This window comes from Syngnathus leptorhynchus, chromosome 5, assembly GCF_054491065.1.
Source record: "Syngnathus leptorhynchus isolate UIUO chromosome 5, UIUO_Slep, whole genome shotgun sequence".
Taxonomy (NCBI): domain Eukaryota; kingdom Metazoa; phylum Chordata; class Actinopteri; order Syngnathiformes; family Syngnathidae; genus Syngnathus; species Syngnathus leptorhynchus.
The window spans coordinates 4812033-4837500 of record NC_141199.1 but is presented as its reverse complement, the minus strand read 5'-3'; the positions used below and the strand labels follow the sequence as shown (position 1 = coordinate 4837500).

At 47.2% G+C, this 25468-nt stretch overlaps 1 protein-coding gene across 1 annotated transcript in view; it reads left to right on the top strand.

The window, feature by feature from the left end:
* sorcs3a (sortilin related VPS10 domain containing receptor 3a) overlaps window positions 1-25468 on the top strand; it is a 249537-nt gene that overhangs the window by 111583 nt on the left and 112486 nt on the right. Inside the window, exons 5-6 of the mRNA XM_085911312.1 lie at window positions 19923-19996; window positions 20755-20819. Coding sequence (XP_085767438.1) covers window positions 19923-19996; window positions 20755-20819 — 139 coding nt within the window. The remainder of the gene's footprint in view (window positions 1-19922; window positions 19997-20754; window positions 20820-25468) is intronic.

Below are 25468 nucleotides of genomic sequence, written 5' to 3'. Positions count from 1 at the left end.
ACATTTCTCTGACCCAGGCTTTATACAGAACATTTCAACAAAGGGTGTGCTTTGCTGTTTGTGTGTGTGTTCTTGGTTGTTGGCCGTCGTTGATCAGGCCAATCCTGCTGCGGCGATAATTCAGGAATGCTTGTGTCCTTCCTTCATGAGGCTGAAGTTTCACAGATGAGTATAATTAGTGGATGGTTTGATGTCCTTCAGCTGGACTGCCAACACAAGTCTTAATCAGTGCATGATTTGATGTCCTTTAGCTGGACTGCCAACACAGAAGTTCTCTTGTCCGACCCAGACCTTCTCAGTAAATGAAAATGAAAAGTAATTATTGCAAACATTCCAACAGTTAATTTATGGTCAGCATAAATGTGGTGGCTCCTTTCGGCTTTTCCCCTCAGGGGTCACCACAGCAAATCATCTGTTTTTCAGATGGTTTGCATGAAACGTTTTTGGCACATTTTTTACGCCAGATGCCCTTCCTGATGCAACCCTCGGCATTTACCCGGGCTTGGGAAGACACTGGCTTGTGCCCCCCTATGGCTGCATCTGGTTTCCTGACCGGGAATCAAACCCAGGCCGCGGCAGAGAAAGCGCCGCATCCTAACCACTAGAGCAGGGGTGTCAAACCTATTTTTGTCACAGGCCACATCATAGTCATAGTTTGCCTCAAAAGGCCATTAAAATTGTCAACCCAAATAAATGTATGAACATCTCTTATTGTATATATAGTATAGGCTACAAAGACTAATAAAAATTGTTCAAATATTTAAAAATGAAATACTGAAATCAAATCAAATAATAAAAAAAAGAATGGTAAAAAAAATTGCTAACAATATCTCTATTTTTTAAAAGTGAAAAGAATTTGAAATTTTGGAATTGACATGAATTCGATGCACAATTTGTCTTCGCCGGCCACCTAAAATGATTGGGTGGGCCGTATCTGGCCCCCGGGCCTTGATTATGACACCCGTGCACGAGACCATCAGGGACATGGTCAGCATGAATGTAAATCCCTTTAATGTAAATTTCTACAGTACCCATCCCTAAAGTCAAATGCTTTTATCGGTTTACATTGTTAATGACACTGTATACAGTATATGAGGTGCATCTGGCTCGCTGTCAATTTGGTAAGATTAATAAAAAGAGAAATAGCAGCCACATAGATTGAGTTGACTGATTGATACACCTAAATAATGAAGGCCGGTTACAAATCAAGAAACCGTTCAATAAGACTCTAAGATAACTAAGATAACTGAGACATGCTTTAAGCAACTCAAACTCAACCCATGCAGTCAGAGGCATTTGGTATTTGCATCATCATTTCGACACTGGCACTGGCTTCTGCTGCATTTTTCTTTCATTCACCCTGAATGTGTCATCTGCAGACATCCCAAGGGTCATTAAAAAATGCGTTATTCATCAAGAGTTTACACAGATATTATTAGTCTCTTTGTTCTCCTCAGCATATAGACGTCATTTTGACATTCAACCCAACAATAAGAGGATTTTAAACGGTCGTTTTCAGCTTGCAACTAGCTAATGATTTTCAGAGCATGTCTGTCTTTGAGTTTAATCAGCAGCAGATCTTAGGCTTTGGAAAAAGGTGGCTTTTAGTACTTGCATTTAGGAGTGAAACCCTATTCTGTACACCATCAAAATCCATGGTGGGCTAATACAAGCAAGCTGTTTTGTTGTAATTCTTGGTTCTCTTTTATGCCGTCATTTTTTTCCCTTGTGCATATTTACATAGTTTTTGGTTATATTAGACTCATACTGACCTTTCAAGACTAACTCATCAGTTTTTGGACATAATTACTGATTTAGTCTCTAGTCTTCAGAAAATAAAGCCAACGTTGTGGCCGCCAAGTGAAGAAAATAAGTTTTAAGACAGTTTTACGTGACGTAAAGAAACAACACACTGAAATACTGTCTTACTGTGTGTGTGTCCCGAAATTAATTTGCACAAAAGATTTAAGGTCGCTCATGGTGTAAGGCACAGGTGTCAAACTCCAGTCCTTTCCCACATGTTTTTCAAGTTTCCCTCCTTAAACACATCTGATTCAATTATCAAGATCCTGCAGAATGTGAGGATGAACTGCATTTGAATCAGGTGTGTTTAATGAGGGAAACTGGTAAGGGTTGGCTGACTTGTGTACGGGCAGCATGGGATCGATTCCCGCTCAGTGGCAGTGTGCAGGTGGGTGTGACCGGTTGTTTTTCTCTATAAGTGCCCTGCAATTGGTTGCCGACCAGGGTATAGTCTGCCTTTCGCCCCTTGCCTGCTGGGATAGGATCCAGCCTCCCCCCCCCCCCCCCCCCCCGCGACCCTAAAAGGATAAGTGGTGTTGGAAATGGATGGATAGATAAGATTTAAGATAAACATTGGGTCCTTATTTTTTGGTGTGTTTCTTTTTTTGTGTGAATTTTGTTGATTCTGTCGTTCATTTAGCTCAGTGACATAAAACTGACAGCTTTGATAATTAGTTCCCCAGCTCAGCCTAATTTAAAGAAAAAATATTTAGGAAGATGTTTCATATTATTCAGAAACTCATTGTCTCTAAGAATGATTTCTGCTGATGAACATAGCCACGTCTTTGTGGAAAGTATGACTACTGGACATTACTGGGGATTTTGAGAAAATTACCCAGGAAAGCAAACTTGCCCATTCCTATAAGGGGATATTAAGGAAATATTTTTATCAGGCAAATGCATCATATGCAACGCCAAGACAATCTCACCAAGAGAAATGTTTTCATTGGGCTCTGAAATACTTCAACACTAATGTTGGAATAGACAGGGTTTGTTTTTTTCACTGATGAATACCGTGATACATTGGATGGGCCAGTTGGATTAAGTTCTGGAGGGTGGTGATTGGCCAAGACAAATTTTATTCAGCATTTTTTTTACAAGCAACCATTTAGAAAAGCGCTGAGCAGAATTAAAGCTATAGTATGTACCGTAATTTTCGGAGTATAAATCGCTCCAAAGTATAAGTCGCACCAGCCATAAAATGCACAATAAAGTGAAAAAAAAAACATATATGTCGCACTGGAGTATAAATCCCACTTTTGGGGCATATTTATTTGTCAAAATCCAACACCAAGAACAGACATGAACGAGCAACAACAGGCTAAACGATACGTATGCTAACGTGACATAAACACAAAACGAAGAGCTGAGAACGGACCTAAAACCATCTGTGTCACTCCAATTCATTAAATCAATCGATCATCCTTTATGTCAACAATGCCGCGTACGCGTGCCGTCGGACTCGTTGTGATTTGCATTTCAAATTATTCCACAGACCCATATAACGATATATAAAATATATTTCAAATAACTATCATATTACAACAATATTATCAAACCATCTGTGTCACTCCAAATCATTAAATCCATCGACCAAATTCCTCGTCTTTTGTCAACAAAGCCGCGCGTGCGCCCTGACGTCAACCTTGTCATTATTCCACAGAACTAGTATATAACTATATTGTAGCGTTAACAAAGTACAAGCAAAGACGTGGGTTTGGTAAACGGCTCTTTATTTAACAAAACAAGAGTTCAACGAGCCAACAACTACTGAACTTCCAGCCACGGAGGTGGAAGCTAGCTCCACAGAATAGGAACGGGGGTGCGTAAAAGCCATGTCCGAGCCCCATCCACCGTCCCCGGACAGCCACCCGGCCGAGCGCCGGCCCCTGACTTCCATCCAAGGAGGTGAAAGAAAGCTCCATAGAGTATGACCGGCCGTGCATAAAAGCCATGTCCGAGCCCCATCCACCGTCCCTGGACAGCCACCCGGCCGAGCGCCGGCCCCCGACTTCCATCCACGGAGGTGAAAAAGAGCTCCCGTCTAGAAGGACCGGGCGTGCGTAAAAGCCATATTAGTTTTTCAAACCTTCTGTGTCACTCCAAATCATTGAATCCTTCAAACTCTTCGTCCTCAGTGTCACTTACAAACAAAGCTGCTAATGATGTAGTACGTGGGGCCCTTCGTCATCTTCGTCATCCCGTGTTCGAATCCTTGTGCTTTATGTAAACAACTGCCGCGCCACTGACGTCACTTGAAATTCAAATTACAGCAATTCCTTGCTACATTGCGGTTCGTTTCTCGCGGGTTCCCTTTTTTGTTTTTTTAATTTTAGTGAAAAAAAATCACATATAAGTCACCCACTCACGCTAAGAAAAAAATTTGCATTATTTGTTTGCCAAAGTTTTTACTGCGGATGCCCTTCCTCAAGCAACCAAACCCAAATTATCTGCACAACAGGCAGTAGAATAAGAGAGCCTTCTTTATTCCTGCCCCCACACTTTGGGACTCAATATCACAACCTCTCTATGACTGCTGTGAACTCCTCACCTTTAACTGTCGTCTTCAGGAGGTCATTTTTTTCAAGCCAAACAAAGCTTAGGTCCTTCGTTACTATTTTTTTTAAAGTAATTGGAGAGCACTATTAACCATACTCTATAATTATTTTCCAACGTATTGAACTTCTAAATTCAGTCGGCGCACTCTGGTGGCTACTTGCTGTAGTGCAACCAGATTCGAATGAGTTTATTGATTAAGGGCCATGTGAAAAAATTGCTGTTTTCAAACTGTCCCTGAAGGCAACATCTCACAAGATGAATAGATGATAGACAGATCCAATTAAAGACTGCACATTTACAACCAATTGCTCTAAGCAATGGATGGAGTCATGGTGGCCTATTGAGCGACACGACAATTGTGACAATGTATCTTCTTCTGAGGGCTCCATTAAATGGCGTCACTCTGTCAATGTATTTAATCTTGTGAAATAATCCCTGTTTTTAATAAATGTACCTTTAATCTGATTACATGTTTGACTGTATATGTAATGGAATACAGTGACATTTTTTTGTGGAATACTAGATAACACCGGTACATGTATTACTTGCAAGCCTGACACACAGTGCTAAAGTTCTGGTCTTAAAGAGGAAATCCAACCCTGAGGAATTTTTCTTAGGAATACTGTATGTGTAAGTGATTGAAAAAAATACATTCTGCTTTCTGGAATAAGAGTTAAACGGAAAAAAGTTAGTAACATAATAATTTATCAACGTCGGTGAGGCGCCTTTGTCAATGAAAAAATTAAATCGTTAATGCCCTGCATGTTTTTTATGGTATATGACCAAACCCAAACATCAACACTCGGAGCACACACTGGTTCATGCCGGAAATTCAGTGATGCTCAAATTTACCATTTGGAAATTCAGACAAATTCCGAGTAGTGCAAGGAAATTTCCGAACACTTCTAAAGTTGGCGGTGGTTCAGCTGACTGATTACTGGTCGCAATTGACTTTGCAAGTGCTATATGCCAAGTCAAGTCAAGTTTATTTGTATAGCCCTAAATCACAAGCAGTCTCAAAGGGCTTCACAAACAATTGACAATTATTCTCAAAGCATCCCCTGATTTTGAGCTCCCAAAAGGGCAAGGAAAAACTAAAAAAAACCCTACCAGGGGAAAAATTAGAAACCTTGAGAAGGGACCACAGATGGAAGGATCCCCCTTTCAGGATCACCAGGCTGCAATGGATGCAAAGAGGGCACATAAAATACCTTCTTCACCTTCACCTTCATCTTCTTCCGCTTATCCGGGGTCGGGTCGCGGGGGCAGCAGCTTTAGGAGGGACTCCCAGACCTCCCTCTCCCCAGCCACTTCCTTCAGCTCATCCCGGGGGATCCCAAGGCGTTCCCAGGCCAGCCGAGAGACGTAGTCTCTCCAGCGCGTCCTGGGTCGTCCCCGGGGTCTCCTACCGGTGGGACATGCCCGGAACATCTCCCCGAGGAGGCGTCCAGGAGGCATCCTGATGAGATGCCCGAGCCACGTCATCTGGCTCCTCTCAACGTGGAGCAGCAGCGGCTCTACTCCGAGTCTCTCCCGGATGACCGAGCTTCTCACCCTATCTCTAAGGGAGAGCCCGGACACCCTGCGGAGGAAACTCATTTCGGCCGCTTGTATCCTGGATCTTGTTCTTTCGGTCACGACCCATAGCTCGTGACCATAGGTGAGGGTAGGAGCAGAAATCGACCGGTAAATCGAGAGCTTTGTCTTTTGGCTCAGCTCTCTCGACCACGACGGACTGGTACAGAGTCCGCATTATTGCCGACGCTGCACCAATCCGCCTGTCGAGCTCACGCTCCCTCCTGCCCTCGCTCGTGAACAAGACCCCAAGATACTTGAACTCCTCCACTTGGGGTAGGATCTCATCCCCGATACGGAGAGGGCATTCCACCCTTTTCGGACCATGGACCCGGATTTGGAGGTGCTGACCCTCATCCCGCTTCACACTCGGCTGCGAACGGCTCCAGTGAGAGCTGGAGATCACATCATGAAGAAGCCAACAGCTCCATGTCATCTGCAAAAAGCTGAGGTCCCCAAACCGGACACCCTCAATGCCTTGGCTGCGCCTAGAAATTCTGTCCATAAAATTATTAACAGAATCGGTGACAAAGGACAGCCATGGCAGAGTCCAACCCTCACTGGGAACGAATCCGACTTACTGCCGGAAATGTGGACCAAACTCTGGCATCGGTGATACAGGGACTGAACCGCCCTTATCAGTTGGCTCGGCAGCCTGTACTCCCAAAGGACAGGCCTCAGAACCTCCCGAGGGACATGGTCAAACTCCTTCTCCAAGTCCACAAAACACATGTGGTCTGGTTGGGCGAACTCCGATGCAGCCTCGAGGATCCTGCCGAGGGTGTAGAGCTGGTCCACTGTTCCACGGCCAGGACAAAAGCCACACTGCTCTTCCTGAATCCGAGGTTCGACCTCCGACGGACCGTCCTCTCCAGCACCCCTGAATAGACCTTACCAGGGAGGCTGAGGAGTGTGATTCCCCTGTAATTGGAAAATACCTTCCGGTGCCCCTTCTTAAAGAGGGGAACCACCACCGCAGTCTGCCAATCCAGAGGCACCGTCCCCAATGTCCACGCAATGCTGTAGAGGCGTGTCAGCCATGACAGCCTCACAACATCCAGAGCCTTTAAGAACTCCGAGCGGATCTCATCCACCCCCGGGGCCCTGCCACCGAGGAGTTTTTTAACTACCTCAGTGACTGACCCCAGAGATTGAAGAGTCCGCCTCCACAATGGAAGGCATATCGGTGGAATTGAGGAGGTCTTTGAAGTATTCCCCCCACCGATTCACGACGTCCCGAGTCGAGGTCAGCAGCACACCATCTCCACTGTAAACAGTGTTGACCGTGCATTGCTTCCCCCTCCTGAGACGCAGGATGGTGGACCAGAATTTCCTCGAAGCCATCCGGAAGTCATTCTCCATGGCCTCGCCAAACTCCTCCCACAGCTGGGTTTTTGCCTCAGCAACCGCCGAAGCCGCGTTCTGGTTGGCCATCCGGTACCTGTCAGCTGCATCCGAAGTCCCGCAGGCCAAAACGGCTCGATAGGACTCCTTCAGTTGGACGGCATCCCTTACCGCCAATGTCCACCAGCGGGTTTGGGGATTGCCGCCACGACAGGCACCAAGGACCTTACAGCCACAGCTCCGGTTGGCTGCCTCAACAATGGAGGTGCGTAACATGTTCCACTCGGACTCAATGTCCCCCCTCTCCTCCGGGACGTGGGAAAAGCTCTGACGGAGGTGGGAGCTGAAGTTCTTCCTGACAGGGGATTCTGCCAGACGTTCCCACCAGACCCTCACAGTACATTTGGGCCTGCCAGGTCCAGCTGTCAACTGGTCACCACCTGGACCAGTTGGATCTGGATCGGTGGATCTGGATCGGACGTGCCTAAAAGCCATGTCCGATCCAGATCCACCGTCCCCGGACAGCCCCCCGGCTGAGCGCCGGTCCCCGAATTCTATCAACGGAGGTGAAAGAGAGCTCCCGTCGAGAAGGACCGGGCGTCCGTATAAGCCATAATAGTTTTTCAAACCTTCTGTGTCACTCCAAATCATTAAATCCTTCAAACTCTTCGTCCTCTGTGTCACTTACAAACAAAGCCGCTAATGATGCTGGTAGTACGTGGCGCCCTTCGTGATCCCGTGATCGAATCCTTTGCCTTTTATGTAAACAACCGCCGCGTGGCATAGGTGACGTCACTTGCAGTTCAAATGACAGTAATCCCTTGCTACATCGCGGTTCGTTTTTCGCGGTTTCACTACATCGCGGATTTTTGAATTTTAAAAATTTGTGAAAAAAATCACATGTAGGTCGCTCCTGAGTATAAGTCGCCCCCCACCCAAACTATGACAAAAACCACGATTTATAGTCCGAAAATTACGGTATTTATTTATATCTATATTTTACAGGGATTACTGTACCAGCTTTTTATCCTGACTTCTTTTATCCTTCTGAGGTGCATCCAACAATAATGTGCCTTATATAGAGTATTACCTATAGTTGTCGTGATTACATTACCACTGATGACAAAACCTAAAATTATGTCACAACTAAAATGCTAATTTTACATAGTTTTTCATATTTTTGTATTTTTTACATACTGTCTTGAAAGGCAACATTTAGTGATACAGAATTTCATATTTTGCACATACACGTATATAATGTCATGACATGTTGGTTTCCCGTGTTGTCAGGTTTGGCTTACCTTCAGTTGTGGTTCACGTTTCCATGACATGAGAAAATACTTAGATGATACTTGTTCTTACATGGAACAATAAACATTCCCACACATACTAGAATCTAAAGTAAGCAGCAGTTTTTTTTTTCCGTCTTAACATTGTGCTGATGAAGTTCACTGTCATTTTTGTCAATACTGTTAGCATTGCGTGAGCTTTATTGACAACCCTTTTGAAGTAGTAAACTGTTACAAGAAAGTTGCCCATAGCAAAGAGTGGAAAAAAAAAAATCTTTCTTTTTTGGCCCTGTGTTCACATTACCCACCTGCCCCAGCCTGACTGCCCCCGCAACTCTATCAATAACAAAACAGTTTTAGCAACAAGCAATCCCTCTCATTCCCACGCAAACCTCTCTCCATCGTATTAATCTAACTTCTGCGTACTTTGTGCACCATTAATCATGGCAAACCAGATGTCCAGTTGCCTGCTTATGTCAAGATTATGCCAACAAAAGCAGTTTAATTGTGCACACCATGGAATTTTGTTCGTTTTTTCAATTTAAGTACAAGTGTTAAAAATGACAATTTGCGTTTGACATAATCTATCATGCAAGAGATATGTTTTGCCTCTTTCATGCACCAGCCTGACGATTCACAAAAACAAAGCCATGATGGTACAATCACTCACATTTATGAGGACACTTAATGTATTTTTGCAATTTTAGTAAGCATCAATGATATTTTCAGTGTTGCAGCAGTTTCAGATTATCAGACAAAACATGTTTAATTAATTGTAAAAGCAAGACAGTTAATTAGCACATACTGTAGGTCACTCTTAGTTGGTAAGCAAACACTGCTCAAATCTGAAACTTCAGCTTTGTGAACATGGTTCTTCATTTCAGTATTTGACCTTTAGAATTTGTAATGAATACAACAGGGGTGTCAAACTCATTTTGGTCTGGGGGCCGCATACAGCTTAATCTGATCTCGAGGGGGCCAGAACAGTAAACCCATTGCAAAATTACATAGAAGTAACAATAAGTCCACTTTTTTCTTTGTATTAGTGCAAAGGAGAAGAAGTAAATGATAAAATTGTTATATTAAATGAATTGTCCTTTTACTAAATATATTATGAACAACTTAAGAGTTTTTAAGAAAACTATGTGCAATTTCAACAACACTTTTACTCAGTTTAACATTTATTTAAGTGCATTATGCATGAAAACTGATCACAGTGATTGTACAATGTTGCAAAACATTTAGTCACAGTTTTGTGGAACTTACTCCTCTGTGACAGTCAAAGTCTCGTCAACTCCACGAATGAATATGGCCAGTTGAGCGACGTCTGTAATATCAGTACTCTCATCAATTGCATCAGAAAATGCCAGAAATGACTCCACTTTGCGTTTCAGTTGGCTGTCCAAATCTGTCGATAGTTCCGAAATCCTGTCTGCCACGGTATTTCTCGTCAAGCTAATATTGGCAAAAGCTTGTCTCTTCTCAGGACACACAATTTCGGCAGCCTTCAGCATGCGGTTTTTGACGAATTCCCCCTCGCAGTACGGCTTTGATGCTAATGCTATTTGGCTAGCAATTAGATAGCTGGCTTTCACCGCAGCATCACTGGCCTCTCGGCTCCGGGTGAAAACAGATTGCTGTTTCTTCAGACTCACCAACATTTCATTTACCTTCTGTTTTCTCATTTCTCCGTGCAAGCGGTTGTATTTCTCACCATGCTGAGTTTCATAGTGGCGCCGAATATTGTATTCCTTAAGCACCGAAACTTGCTGCATGCACACCAGGCACACAGGTTTCCCATACAGGAAGAGGTCCATTTTTCCTGAAAAATCCGACACACTGTGTCCACTTTTCTCTTTTTTGACAGTGACATTTCGCTGATGAGGGTGCCAGCGTCAACAGAAAAAGCGGGTAAAGGGATAGAACCAATCAGTGCTTCACTCTGCTGTTAGTTCCGCCACAGCGCCCTAGCGGACTATATAGGAACTGCAGATTTGAAAGAAAATGAAGTTCATTCTTTTTTTTTTAATAATGCAGATTTATCCCCCGGGCCAGACTGAACCCCTTGGCGGGCCGGTTCCGGCCCGCGGGCCGTACGTTTGACACCCCTGGAACACAACATCCATCCATCCATCAATTTTCAGGACTGCTTTGTCCCGACGGGGGTCGCGGGCGTGCTGGAGCCTATACCAGCGGTCATTGGGCAGTAGGCGGGGGACACCCTGAACAGGTTGCCAGCCAATCGCAGGGCACACAGAGACGAACAACCATCCGCACTCACACCTAGGGGCAATTTGGAGTGCTCAATTGGGCTACCAAGCATGTTTGTGGGATGTGGGAGGAAACCGGAGTGCCCGCAGGAAACCCATGCGGGCTCGGGGAGAACATGCAAACTCCACACATGGAGGGTCAAAGGTGGAATCGAACCAACACCCTCCTAACTGTGAGGCGGACGTGTTAACCAGTGCTCCACCGAGCCGCCCATGAACACAACAAACTATGAAATAGATACAGGGGTACTGACATTTTACCTCGTTTGCTGCACAATCAGAAGCCATATATGTCTTATTATCACTGCAAAATAGAGCATACTGACTTACAATACGACTTACAATACGTAAAATCCCTTGGGACCTAATGATGCCATGCCGCTGATAAATAAATCAAAACTCCTGCAGAGGCCTACTGTCACAAATTGGTTGCTTTTTTTTTTTTTTTTTGGTGTGTGTTCAATGAATGTTTCTTTCTGGGTTTACCATTTTCTTTGTAGAACCTTTGCTAATGATGTGAGCAAAAGAAATGTATGATTTCTATCCTAGCTAGTACTGTGTGAAGATAGTTTTATTTCAAAGACGGAGCTGAATTCTCAAAATTGAAAAGTAGCAGGAAGTAAGCAACAGGGTTAGCGATTTACTGAGTACATGTGAGCAGATTGGGCTTTTTTTGAAACCGTGTATGACTTTGCGCCACAGGGAAATGTCCACATCACTGCAACATGTTGATTTCCTCAATGAATTAAAAGGAAGTACAGCTGCAGAAAAGTCATTTAATCACATCTCGTTTATTTTTCATCTCATGCAAAAATGCTCAACCTAATTTATTTCAAAAATTAACTCATCATCTCATGTAAAGATGCTCAACCTAAATTGTTTAAAGTATTAGCACACACTTGCATCCAAATATTTTCAAAAAAAACACTAAGATTAAATCAAAACTGTCAAATCATTAGCCTTGTGTGATTTGTACCGAAGATTCACTCTGAGAGACCAGTCTTTTAATGAAACAATTTCTCATTCCGCCTGTGTATGATCTAACTCAATTCCTGTGTTTTTGTTTGTTTGTTTGTTTGTTTGTTTGTTTGTTTGTTTGTTTGTTTGTTTGTTTGTTTGTTGCTGTAAAGGTTGTGAAGGCAAATCGAATACAGACCAATGCATAAAATACATTAAACTGTATGACTTAATCCCCGCAGGACTAATAAATCCAGTAACTGCAGATCTGAATTCTTTATTAACCAAAATGTGAGAAATCCTTTGTGTCATGCATTTGAGCACTCATTGCAATGTACTGTAGAACGTGTAAGTGATCAGTACGAGTGAACTTAAATTAAATTGAAATCATCGCCCTGTGACTGTGTGACATACAGTATATTCTATTTGTATGACTCCATCATTTTATCTGCTTTACTTTAGTCTATCCATCCATCTTCTTCCGCTTATCCGGGGTCGGGTCGCGGGGGCAGCAGCTTTAGGAGGGACTCCCAGACTTCCCTCTCCCCAGCCACTTCATCGAGCTCATCCCGGGGGATCCCAAGGCGTTCCCAGGCCAGCCGAGAGACATAGTCTCTCCAGCGCGTCCTGGGTCGTCCCCGGGGTCTCCTACCGGTGGAATATGCCCGGAACGCCTCCCCATGGAGGCTTCCAGGAGGCATCCTGATGAGATGCCCAGGCCACCTCATCTGGCTCCTCGCAACGTGGAGGAGCAGCGGCTCTACTCCGAGTAAAAGTCAAAGTCCGCTTTATTGTCAATTTCTTCACATGCCAGGCACACAAGAGATCAAAACTATGTTTCTCACCGTCCCACGGTGACTAGACACAGTACACAACACTCACATCAAATAGCACAAAGAGTAAAAACGAACAGACAAGAGCAACAAATAAGTAATAAGCAAATAACCCAAATAAATAAACAATAAATAAATAAATAGACAGATAAGAGCAGCAAAATGGAGCAAGCGCGTTAATAGCAAACAGCCAGATCATAGCGCAAAAGAACAGAATGTCATGAAGCAGAGGGGTAAGAGAATTCGGGATCCGGACAGCTTGGAGCACGAAGCTGTCTCTGAGTCTGGTGGTGCGGGAGCGCAGGCATCTGTATCTCTTCCTAGAGGGCAGATGATCAAACAAAGAGTGAGCGGGGTGACTCACATCACACACAATCGCAGCCGCTTTGCGGGTGAGACGGGAGGCGTAAACCTCCTTCAGGGAGGGGAGTGGAGCCCCGATGATTTTACTCGCAGTGGTCACTATGCGCTGCAGGGCCTTCATGTTGTACTCAGAGCAGCCACCACCCCACACAGCGATGCAACTGGAGAGGACGCTCTCAATGGTGCCACGGTAGAATGTGGTCACGAAGGCGGGAGGAGCACTTGCTCGCCTGAGTTTCCGCAGAAAGTACAGGCGGCGCTGAGCCTTCTTCGCCAGCGACGCTATGTTGGTGGTCCAGGAGAGGTCCTCACTGATGTGCACCCCCAGGAATCTGGTGCTGCTCACTCTCTCCACCACAGCATCGTCGACGGTCAGAGGCAGGTGGTGGGCGTGACCCTTCCGGAAGTCAATGATAATCTCATTGGTCTTGTTGACGTTCAGCAGAAGGTTGTTGTCCCTGCACCAAGCGGCCAAAAGGTCGACCTCCGATCTGTAGTGAGTCTCGTCACCACCGGTGATCAGACCCACCACAGTCATGTCGTCGGCATATTTCAGCAAGCGGTTGCTGCTGTAGGTCGCAGTGCAGTCATGCGTCAGCAGGGTGAAGAGCAGCGGACTGAGCACACAGCCTTGAAGGGCCCCCGTGCTCAGCGTTATGCTGCCGGACACATTGTCGCCCACACGCACTACTTGAGGCCTCTGACAGAGGAAGTCCAGTAGCCAGTTGCAAAGGGAGGTACTGAGGCCCAGCTTGTCAATTTTGCAAATGAGACGCTGTGGAACAATGGTGTTGAATGTAGAACTGAAGTCCACAAACAGCAATCTCACATACGAGTCCCTGTTCTCCAGGTGGGTGAGGGCAGAGTGGAGGGCAGAGCAGATGGCATCCTCAGAGGAACGATTGGGTCGGAAGGCAAACTGGAAGGGGTCCACAGTGGGGGGAAGAAGAGATCTTCATTGAAGCAGGAGGGAGCAGGATTTGTCGGCACAGGTATGATGGTGGCAGCCTTGAAGCAAGATGAGACGATGGCCTGCCGCAGGGAAATGTTAAAGATGTCCGTGAAGACATCCATCAGCTCCTCATCGCAGTCCCGGGATGTTGTCCGGGCCCGCGGCCTTACGGGTGTTGATAGCAGCAAGCGTCCTCCTCACGCTAACGGCAGAGAGTGTCGTTCTGTGCGTCGAAGCAAGCAAAGAAGCAGTTCAGTTCGTTGAGCAGAGGGACATCGTCCTCACATCTCTGCGGCGCCGGCTTGTAGTCCGTGATGGTCTGAATGCCTCGCCACAGGCCCCGAGCATCCCCGCTGTCCTTGAAGTGGGCATTAATCTTGGAAGAGAACTCCTTTTTCTCATCTTTGATGCCCCGGGATAGATTCACCCTAGGTGATCTCACGCCCGCTTCATCCCCAGCCCTGTAGGCTTTTTCCCTGGCCCTCAGCAGCCTGAGGACAGCCCCTGTCAGCCATGGCTTCTAGTTAGCTCGAGTGAGGACGTACTTCGTGAGGGTCACATCATCAATGCACTTAGCGATGTAAGAGGTCACAGAGTCAGCATACTCCTCAATGTCTGTCTGATTGTCGCAAGTGGCTGCCTGGTTAAACAATTCCCAATCTGTAGTGCCAAAGCAGTCCCGAAGAGCATCAGAGGCCCCCTCAGGCCATACCCTAACACTTTTGCGAACCGTCCTGGAAGTTCTCACTCTCTGTCTGTACGTGGGGGTAAGCAGAACGGTGACATGGTCAGAAAGTCCGATGTTGGGGAGGGGGGTGGCCTTAAAAGCTCCTTTATGTGCAGTGTAGACCAAGTCCAGGAAGCTGCCACCACGCGTTGGAAAAGTAACATGCTGGTGAAGCTTTGGAAAGACAGACTTCAGGTCAGCATGATTAAAATCACCAGCGAATATGATGAGACCGTCAGGGTGCGCCGTCTGCTGATCACTGACAGCCTGATACAGTTCATTAAGTTCCGTGATCCTGTCACTTCCAATGTTGTAAGGCGGGATGTAGACCGCGACAAGCAGAATCGCAGTAAACTCCCTTGGTAGGTAAAAAGGACGTCACCTAACGATCACAAACTCCGCCAGTGGCGAGCAGTGCCTGCATACCACGGGTCCCGGCACCATTCGTCGCGGATGTAGACACATATACCTCCTCCATGCGATTTTCCTCCTTGTTCAATTGCCCGGTCCGCTCGATAACACGCTAGCTGCTCCAGTTGCACAGCAGAGTCCGGAATGTAATCCATCTTGTTGTCCAGCGACCGGACATTCGCCAGAAGAATGGAAGGCACGGCCGGGCGAGTTGGGTTCGCCGCTAGCCTGGCCCGGACGCCTCAGCGCTTTCCCCTTTTCTTACTCCTCGTACACCGCTTCCGACGCTGCTTGTCCGGGGAAGGAGTAGCAGACGAGTCCGGCGATGATTCAGGCCGGAGTAGTCCCAGTGACTTTAATGTCCCCGTATCAAAGTACGAAATCGCTCTCGCCGATGTCGAGCAGAACCTGCCTGCTGTACTTGTAGCGCAACGTGGTACGATCAGACAAACACATAAAACTGTCTGACAAACACTTATTAAATGAACAAAACACTGATCGGTTGGGACGGAGAGAGGCCGCTGCGTGTGCACGCGCCGCCATCTTGTATTGTCTCTCCCGGATGACCGAGCTTCTCACCCTATCTCTAAGGGAGAGGCCGGACACCCTGCAGAGGAAACTCTTTTCGGCCGCTTGTATCCTGGATCTCGTTCTTTTGGTCACGACCCATAGCTCGTGACCATAGGTGAGGGTAGGAGCGTAGATCGACCGGTAAATCGAGAGCTTTGCCATTTGGCTCAGCTCTCTCTTCACCACGACGGACCGGTACAGAGTCCACATTACTGCCGACGCCGCACCGATCCGCCTGTCGATCTCACTTGTGAACAAGACCCCAAGATACTTGAACTCCTCCACTTGAGGCAGGATCTCATCCCCGATCCGGAGAGGGCATTCCACCTTTTTCCGACCGAGGACCATGGACTCGGATTTGGAGGTGCTGACCCTCCTCCCGACTGCTTCACACATTGCTGCGAACTGCTCCAGTGAGAGCTGGAGATCACGGCCTGAAGAAGCCAACAGCACCACGTCATCTGCAAAAATACAGGGACCGAACCGCCCGTTGGCTCAGTACCCCATACTCCCGAAGCACCCTCCACAGAACCTCCCGAGGGACACGGTCAAACGCCTTCTCCAAGTCCACAAAACACATGTGGACTGGTTGGGCGAACTCCCATGCACCCTCGAGGATCCTGCAGAGGGTGTAGAGCTGGTCCACTGTTCCACGGCCAGGACGAAAGCCACACTGCTCCTCCTGAATCCGAGGCTCGACCTCCCAACGGATCCTCCTCTCCGGCACCCCTGAATAGACCTTACCAGGGAGGCTGAGGAGTGTGATTCCCCTGTCATTGGAACACACCCTCTGGTCCACCTTCTTCAAAAGGGGAACCACCACCGCAGTCTGCCAATCCAGAGGCACCGTCCCTGATGTCCACGCAATGCTGTAGAGGCGTGTCAGCCATGACAGCCCCACAACATCCAGAGCCTTTAAGAACTCCGGGCGGATCTCATCTACCCCCGGGGCCCTGCCACCGAGGAGTTTTTTAACTACCTCAGTGACTTCGACCTCTGAGATTGGAGAGTCCGCCTCAGAGTCTCCAGGCCCTGCTTCCACAATGGAAGGCGTGTCGGTGGAATTGAGGAGGTCTTTGAAGTATTCCCCCCACCGATTCACGACGTCCCGAGTCGAGGTCAGCAGCACACCATCTCCACTGTAAACAGTGTTGACCGTGCACTGCTTCCCACTCCTGAGACGCCGGATGGTGGACCAGAATTTCCTCGAAGCCGTCCGGAAGTCATTCTCCATGGCCTCGCCAAACTCCTCCCACGCCCGGGTTTTTGCCTCGGCAACTGCCGAAGCCGCGTTCCGCTTGGCCATCCGGTAACAGTCAGCTGCCTCCGGAGTCCCGCAGGCCAAAACGGCCCGATAGGACTCCTTCTTCAGCTTGACGGCATCCCTTACTGCCGGTGTCCACTAGCGGGTTCAGGGATTGCCACCACGACAGGCACCAACACCCTTATGGCCACAGCTCCGGTCGGCTTCCTCAACAATGGAGGTGCGGAACATGGTCCACTCTGACTCAATGTCCCCCGCCTTCCCCGGGACGTGGAAAAAGCTCTGCCGGAGGTGGGAGTTGAAGCTCTTCCTGACAGGCGATTCTGCCAGACGTTCCCAGCAGACCCTCACAGAGCGTATGGGTCTGCCAGGTCGGACCGGCATCTTCCCCCACCATCGGAGCCAACCCACCACCAGGTGGTGATCAGTTGACAGCTCCACCCCTCTCTTCACCCGAGTGTCCAAAACATGCGGCCGCAAATCCGGCCTAGGGTGTCCTGGTTTTAGAGTGCACACATGGATACCCTTATGCTTGAACATGGTGTTCATTATAGAAAATCCGTGTCGAGCACAGAAGTCCAACAATAGAACACCGCTCGGTTTCAGATCGGGGGGGCCGTTCCTCCCAATCATGCCCTTCCAGGTCTCACTGTCATTGCCCACGTGAGCATTGAAGTCACCCAGTAGAACGATGGAGTCCCCTGAAGGAGCGCTCTCCAGCACTTCCTCCAGGGACTCCAAAAAGGGTGGGTACTCTGAGCTGCCGTTTGGTGCATAGACACAAACAACAGTCAGGACCTGTCCCCCCACCCGAAGGCGGAGGGAGGCTACCCTCTCGCTCACCGGGGTGAACCCCAATGTGCAGGCGACCAGCCAGGGGGCAATAAGTATGCAAACACCTGCTCGACGCCTCTCACCGTGGGCAACTCCAGAGTGGAAGGGAGTCCAGCCCCTCTCGAGAGGGCTTGTACCAGAGCCCAAACTATGTGTGGAGGCAAGTCCGACTGTGTCTAGTTGGAACTTTTCTGCCTCACTCACCAGCTCGGGCTCCTTTCCAGCCAGAGAGGTAACATTCCATGTCCCTAGAGCCAGCCTCTGCAGCCTTTGGCCTCCGCCCCGCTCACTTTGCACCCGACCCCTTTGGCCCCTCCTACAGGTGGTGAGCCAATGGGAAGTGAGACCCATGTTTTCTTTTTCTTTGCCCGGCCGGACCCCATGGGCGAAGGCCCGGCCACCAGGCGCTCGCATTCGAGTCTTCGAAGTCTGCCTTTCAAGAAAAGTGATACAGAACTTTGTACGTCCTACCAAGATTACATCAATTAAATGAGACTTAAAGATAAAACATGTTATCATGTCTAGTAAATAAAAAATGTCCAATCAAGTAGGTCAGCAAATCCCTCGGCTCTTGTGGCAGCCGAGTGACCATGCATTTGATTTATTCGTGAGTGGAAAATTATGACGCGTACTGCGTGACAGCTTAGAGGTTTTAAAATCCAAGATGTCAATGAACTGATAAATGGAGCAGGGAGAGGCTGTGCCTGCTGGTCCATATGTCACTGTCCAAAAAAAATGACGTATGTATCCTGCTTGCCTCAATGTTACGTCAACTCGAACGCTCCAGGGGGGGATCTTTTTAAACTAAAGGTGGAAGAATCAGAGCACCAATTCAGGACACATCAGATGCCCATGGGTTGCCGTGTATTTCACTTCAACCTCACAAAATTCTTGACAAAGGTGTGCTTCCAGCTAACATTGAATCCATTACTTGACCTTGGGGAAAATTGGAAAGAAAGCACTTGTCTCCTCACATCTCTCCAAAGCCCTCAAGTCATTCACTGTTTTTTTACTCAATCAATGAGCTGATAGTTTACAACATAAACAACTTTCCAATACTGAATGACCACTTTCATACTGTTTCATGGATCAAACATTCTGTTTTGGGTGGGTGGTACTGTAAGTACCAGTATAGCAATGGATATACATATAAGGAAAACTGGTACTAGTGATAGGTGTCGTTGTTTTTTACCAATAAACAAAAAAACAAAGACTCATAAGAAACTGAGTAAAAGTCAATAAACCCATTATTTGGAATAAAACTTATATTTGAAATGTAATGTTACTTAGAAATAGTTTGCATAGTTAAGGACCCATTCCAAGATACACTGTTATGTTCCCATTTTTGTTTGTATTTTCAAGTGATTCCCTTTCCCTAGTGGTACTAAAACCCTGCAGCGACCTGACATTGTGCATGTGCAAAATGCATGTACAATAATTAACATTAAAGATGTCAACATCCTTGAGCAACAAGTCATACTAAATGTTATGTCAATTATTGCCCCTTTTTAATCCTCGATAGATACACCTCTAACTGTATGATATGTAGACCTCGTTTTAAAAGCCTTTTCTAAGTGATGCATATTTGCTTAGAACAGTCCTTCTCAAATAGCCCTACGGGGGGCGTGGTTACCCAGGGACATGTTAATGAGGATACCATATTATTCAAAGGAGTACTTATTAAATTTCATGGACAAATGACACTATTTATAGTCACTGAGGAGAGTTGAGGGGCGGGGCGGGGCGGTGGCATGAAATAAGTACTTCTCCCTGAGGAGGCAAAACAGAAAATAATTGAGAAGCACTGACATAGAACATTGATCTAAAGTATATGGATCTACAAACATTTTGTTTAAGTGGCTGTGTTTCAATTTTTAAACATTATTAATATTATGTACTCCTCTCCCTGTCTTTGTCGAGGGGGAGCAAAATACTATATCTATGACAGTATGCACACTTGAATAGGCAGTGATTAATGATGATAGCAAGTCAGTGCTATTGCCTGATAATGGTTTGTAACCCCAGACTAACCTCTATTCTGAAATCAACTGACCATGACTGGATGTTACTTCAATTTTTAAATTAGCTATACCAATTTGATGCTAGGTTCAGGTCAAACCATACATTTATGTAAGTAATATTATATTTTTCTTTTTACCACATATCTACAGCTCTACAGTTCGTTAAACTTTGGGAGGAAATGGCAGCTTGTTCATGAACATGTTACCCCTACTAGGTTCTACTGGTAAGTGAATCTTTAGATATATTCATTTTATTCTTTTCCATTCCTCTTCTTCAAAAGTCTGGTTATGCAGAACTGCTGAAGCTTTTGCTTGTGTTCTGTGTGACTTTGCTTAGGATATTAACAGTTTGGCACTCCTTTGTTCTTTCCTTTATATTAGTGTTGAAGCCAAAATGTATTGAGCCCAGGCATTTACTGTATTAAAATTTAAAAACATCCCACAGTAGCTACGCCACCAAACAAAAATTTCTCAAAAAGTCTTTGTAAAGCAGATTTTTTTATTGATTTTTTTAAATGTGAAAAGCTTCCCTTACTAACAGACGTCCTTGACAGACTGATTAATATATTCCCCTTTTACCATACAATGGAAGAGCATAGATTTGTTGTATGGCTGAGACAACTGGCAAAGACACTTGACCAAAGACATTATTTTGTAGTAAATGAAGAATTTGAATTTAAACAATGTCCCGTGCCACACCTGATGATTTCCAACTGCATACTACTGTAATGCACTATGGCACACTGGTTGGTAATCAATGCTTTATACTGTTGCATTTTATTTGGAGGCAAGCAGGTGTAGATTTCTTGAGATAATAATATAGTTATATTCAGACTAATCTAGATTACAGTCTTGTATTCTTCATTCCAATGAAAATACCCTACCATACACCCTCACACGCACACAGTCGGTGAGCTTGCATAGCCCTTTATTCATTACCATCTTGTGTCAAACAGTCCTGTGATCTGTCATCTTCTCCCAGGTCTGTGTCAAGTCTAGACAAGGAATCGGATCTTGTCCACATGGAGGCCCACACGCCAGATGGAAGTGAGTTTATGCTACACATGCATCACTAATAATAAAAAATATTTTCCATGGCAACAACTATAAGACTTGCTTTGAAAATAATACCAGTGCATTTTCTTTGTTAATATTGTCTTCTGCGCTCCCTAACAGCAGGCATCAAATTCCAACATTGGTGGATATGTTTATGCAAGTGTGAGACATTGCAGTATTGTAACGGTAATATTAGCACTGTTGCACGCCTGTATAACAAACAGGATGTGATTTTCTTTGTGGCATTTATTCACTATGGAATTCAAGTGCTTATTTGATCCCATCTAAAAAAGAAGGCATTAGATAAAGAAAAAGTCCAAATGCAACAGCCAATCGCGTACATGCAGGAATGTAATTTATTTCCTTACTTGATTGGTAGTATACAAAACATTGAATGCAGCCCTAAAAGTCCATCCATCCATCCATCCATCCATCCATCCATCCATCCATCTTCTTCCGCTTATCCAAGGCCGGGTCGCGGGGGCAGAACCTTTAGGAGGGACTCCCAGACTTCTCTCTCCCCAGCCACTTCATCCAGCTCATCCCGGGGGAACCCAATGCGTTCGCAGGCCAGCGGAGAGACATGGTGGGACATGCCCGGAAAACCTCCCCAGGGAGGCGTCCAGGAGGCATCCTGATGAGATGCCCGAGCCACTTCATCTGGCTCCTCTCAATGTGGAGGAGCAGTGGCTCTACTCCGAGTCTCTCCCGGATGACTGAGCTTCTCACCTTATCTCTAAGGGAGAGCACGGACACTCTGCGGAGGAAACTCATTTCGGCCGCTTGTATCCGGGATCTCGTTCTTTCGGTCACGACCCATAGTTTGTGACCATAGGTGAGGGCAGGAGCATAGATTGACCGGTAAATTGAGAGCTTTGCCTTTTGGCTCAGCTCTCTCTTCAGCAAGATAGACCGATATAGAGTCTGCATTACTGCTGATGCTGCACCAATCCGCCTGTCGATCTCCCACTTCATCCTGCCCTCACTCTTGAACAAGACCCCAAGATACTTGAACTCCTCCACTTGGGGCAGGATCTCATCCCCGATCCGGAGAGGGCATTCCACCCTTTTCCGACCGAGGACCATGGACTCGGATTTAGAGGTGCTGACCCTCATCCCAACCGCTTCACACTCGGCTGCGAACTGCTCCAGTGATGGAGCTGGAGATCACGGCTTGAAGAAGCCAACAGCACCACGTCGTCTGCAAAAAGCAGAGACTCAATGCTGAGGTCCCCAAACCGGACACCTTCAACGCCTCGGCTGCGCCTAGAAATTCTGTCCATAAACGTTATGAACAGAATCAGTGACAAAGGACAGCCTTGGCGGCATCCAACCCTCACTGGGAACGAATCCGACTTACTGCCGTAAATGTGGACCAAACTCTAGCATCGGTGATACAGGGACCGAACCGCCCTTATCAGTTGGCTCGGCACCTCGTACGCCCGAAGCACCCTCTACAGTGTCAGCCATGACAGCCCCACAACATCCAGAGCCTTTAAAAACTCTGGGCGGATCTCATCCACCCATGGGGCCTTGCCCCCGAGCCCTAAAAGTCAAGATTTAAAATAAGATTTGCTGGAACTGGTTCCATTAGAAATTAGCATCACAATCAAACTTTAGGCTTTTTGTGTTAACCTTTACCATGCTTTGACCACGGATAAAGAGGTACCTCGACTAAGAATGCCTATACTTACGAACCTTTCGAGCTAGAAACCGGAGCCTCGTCAATTTTTTACATCCACTTATGAACCAAATTTTAACTTCCAAACCAGCGCCCCAGCGCTTGTCCCCTTTGCTTGGCCATTCCCTGTTTGACTCGGCACGTTAGCAGTGTGAGAAACAAGTTGTGTAGTTGAGTCTCCTAAGACTATCGATTTGAAACTTGAAATTATAAAAAAAGGATGGCATGGAATGCTCACGAGGGAGTATGGCCGGTCTTGTGCCAAAGTAGGCATCCGTTAAAATCCCCTGCTGCAGGAGCCCGCACGCATTGAGTAAAAGGCGGAAGATGTTGCCGTGCGGCAGGCAGTAAAAGCTTGTTTTCAACAAAATCATAAAGACCACACTTTTTTTGTTGGTCAATTTCCATCTTTAGATGCTAAATTCAAAGTCAAAGTCCGCTTTATTGTCAATGTCTTCACATGTCAAGGCACACAAAGAGATCTAAATTACGTTTCCCACCGTCCCACGGTGACTAGACACAGTACACAACACTCACCATCAAATAGCACAAAGAGTAAAAACGAACAGACAAGAGCAACAAATAAGTAATAAGCAAATAACCCAAATAAATAAACAATAAATAAATAAATAGACAAATAAGAGCAGCAAAATGGAGCAAGCGCGCTAATAGCAGACAGCCAGAACAAAGCGCAAAAGAACAGGATGTCATGCAGCAGAGGTTGGAGGGGGTAGGGAATTCAGGATCCTGACAGCTTGGAGTATGAAGCTGTCTCTGAGTCTGGTGGTGCGGGAGCGCAGGCATCTGTACCTCTTCCTAGAGGGCAGAAGAACAAACAAAGAGTGAGCAGGGTCACTCACATCACACACAATCGCGGCCGCTTTGCGGGTGAGACGAGAGGCATAAACTTCCTTCAGGGAGGGGAGTGGAGCCCCGATGATTTTACTCGCAGTGTTCACTATGCGCTCCAGGGCCTTCATGTTGTACTCAGAGCAGCCACCACTCCACACAGCGATACAACTAGAGAGGACGCTCTCAATGGTGCCACAGTAGAATGTGGTCATGACGGCAGAAGGAGCACTTGCTCGCCTGAGTTTCCGCAGAAAGTACAAGCGGCGCTGAGCTTTCTTCGCCAGCGACGCAGCGTTGGTGGTCCAGGAGAGGTCCTCGCTGATGTGCACCCCCAGGAATCTGGTGCTGCTCACTCTCTCCGCCACAGCACCGTCGACGGTCAGCGGCAGGTGGTGGGTGTGACCCTTCCGGAAGTCAATGATAATCTCCTTGGTCTTGTTGACGTTCAGCAGAAGGTTGTTGTCCCTGCACCATGCGGCCAAAAGGTCGACCTCCAATCTGTAGTGAGTCTCGTCGCCACCGGTGATCAGACCCACCACAGTTGTGTCGTCGGCATATTTCAGCACGCGGTTGGTGCTGTGGGTCGCAGTGCAGTCATGCGTCAGCAGGGTGAAGAGCAGCGGACTGAGCACGCAGCCTTGAAGGGCCCCCGTGCTCAGCATTATGCTGCCGGAGACATTGTCGCCCACACACACTACTTGAGGCCTCTGACAGAGGAAGTTCAGTAGCCAGTTGCAAAGGGAGGTACTGAGGCCCAGCTTGACGAGTTTGCAAATGAGACTCTGTGGAACAATGGTGTTGAATGCAGAACTGAGGTCCACAAACAGCAATCTCACATACGAGTCCCTGTTCTCCAGGTGGGTGAGGGCAGAGTGGAGGGCAGAGCAGACGGCATCCTCAGAGGACCGATTGGGTCGGAAGGCAAACTGGAAGGGGTCCACGGTGGTGGGAAGAACAGATCTGACGTGCGCCAAGACAAGCCTCTCAAAGCACTTCATGACGATGGGGGTCAGTGCCACAGGGCGGTAGTCATTGAAGCAGGAAGGAGCAGGATTTTTCGGCACTGTTATGATGGTGGCAGCCTTGAAGCATGGCTTCAGGGACGACAGCCTGCTGCAGGGAAATGTTAAAGATGTCCGTGAAGACATCCATCAGCTCCACAGCGCAGTCGTTCAGCGCCCGTCCCGGGATGTTGTCCGGGCCCACCGCCTTACGGGTGTTGATAGCAGCAAGCGTTCTCTTCACGCTAACGGCAGAGAGGCACAGGGGCTGCTCGTCCGGATGGGGAGGGGTCTTCAGCGGGCAAGTGTCGTTCTGTGCGTCGAAGCGAGAAAAGAAGCGGTTCAGTTCGTTGAGCAGAGGGACGTCGCCCTCACAGCTCTGCGGCGCGGGCTTGTAGTCCGTGATGGTCTGAATGCCTCGCCACAGGCCCCGAGCATCCCTGCTGTTCTTGAAGTGGGCAGCAATCTTGGAAGAGAATGCCCTTTTCGCATCCTTGATGCCCCGGGACAGTCTCGCCCTAGCCGATCTCACGCTCGCTTCATCCCCAGCCCTGTAGGCTTTGTCTCTGGCCCTCAGCAGCCCGAGGACAGCCCCTGTCAGCCATGGCTTCCAGTAAGCCCGAGTGACGACGAACTTCGTGAGGGTCACATCATCAATGCACTTTGCGATGTAAGAGGTCACAGAGTCAGCATACTCCTCAATGTCTGTCCGATTGTCGCAAGTAGCTGCCTGCTTAAACATTTCCCAGTCTATATTGCCAAAGCAGTCCCGAAGAGCATCAGAGGCCCCCTCAGGCCACACTCTAACTCGTTTTCGAACCGGCCTGAAAGTTCTCACTCTCGGTCTGTACGCGGGGGTAAGCAGAACGGTGACGTGGAAAGTCCGATGTTGGGGAGGGGGGTGGCCTTGAAAGGTCCTTTATGTGCAGTGTAGGCCAAGTCCAGGAAGCTGCCACCACGCGTTGGAAAAGTAACATGCTGGTGAAGCTTTGGAAAGACAGACATTAGGTCAGCATGATTAAAATCACCAGCGAATATGATGAGACCGTCAGGGTGCGCCGTCTGCTGATCACTGGCAGCCTGATACAGTTTATTAAGGGCCGTGA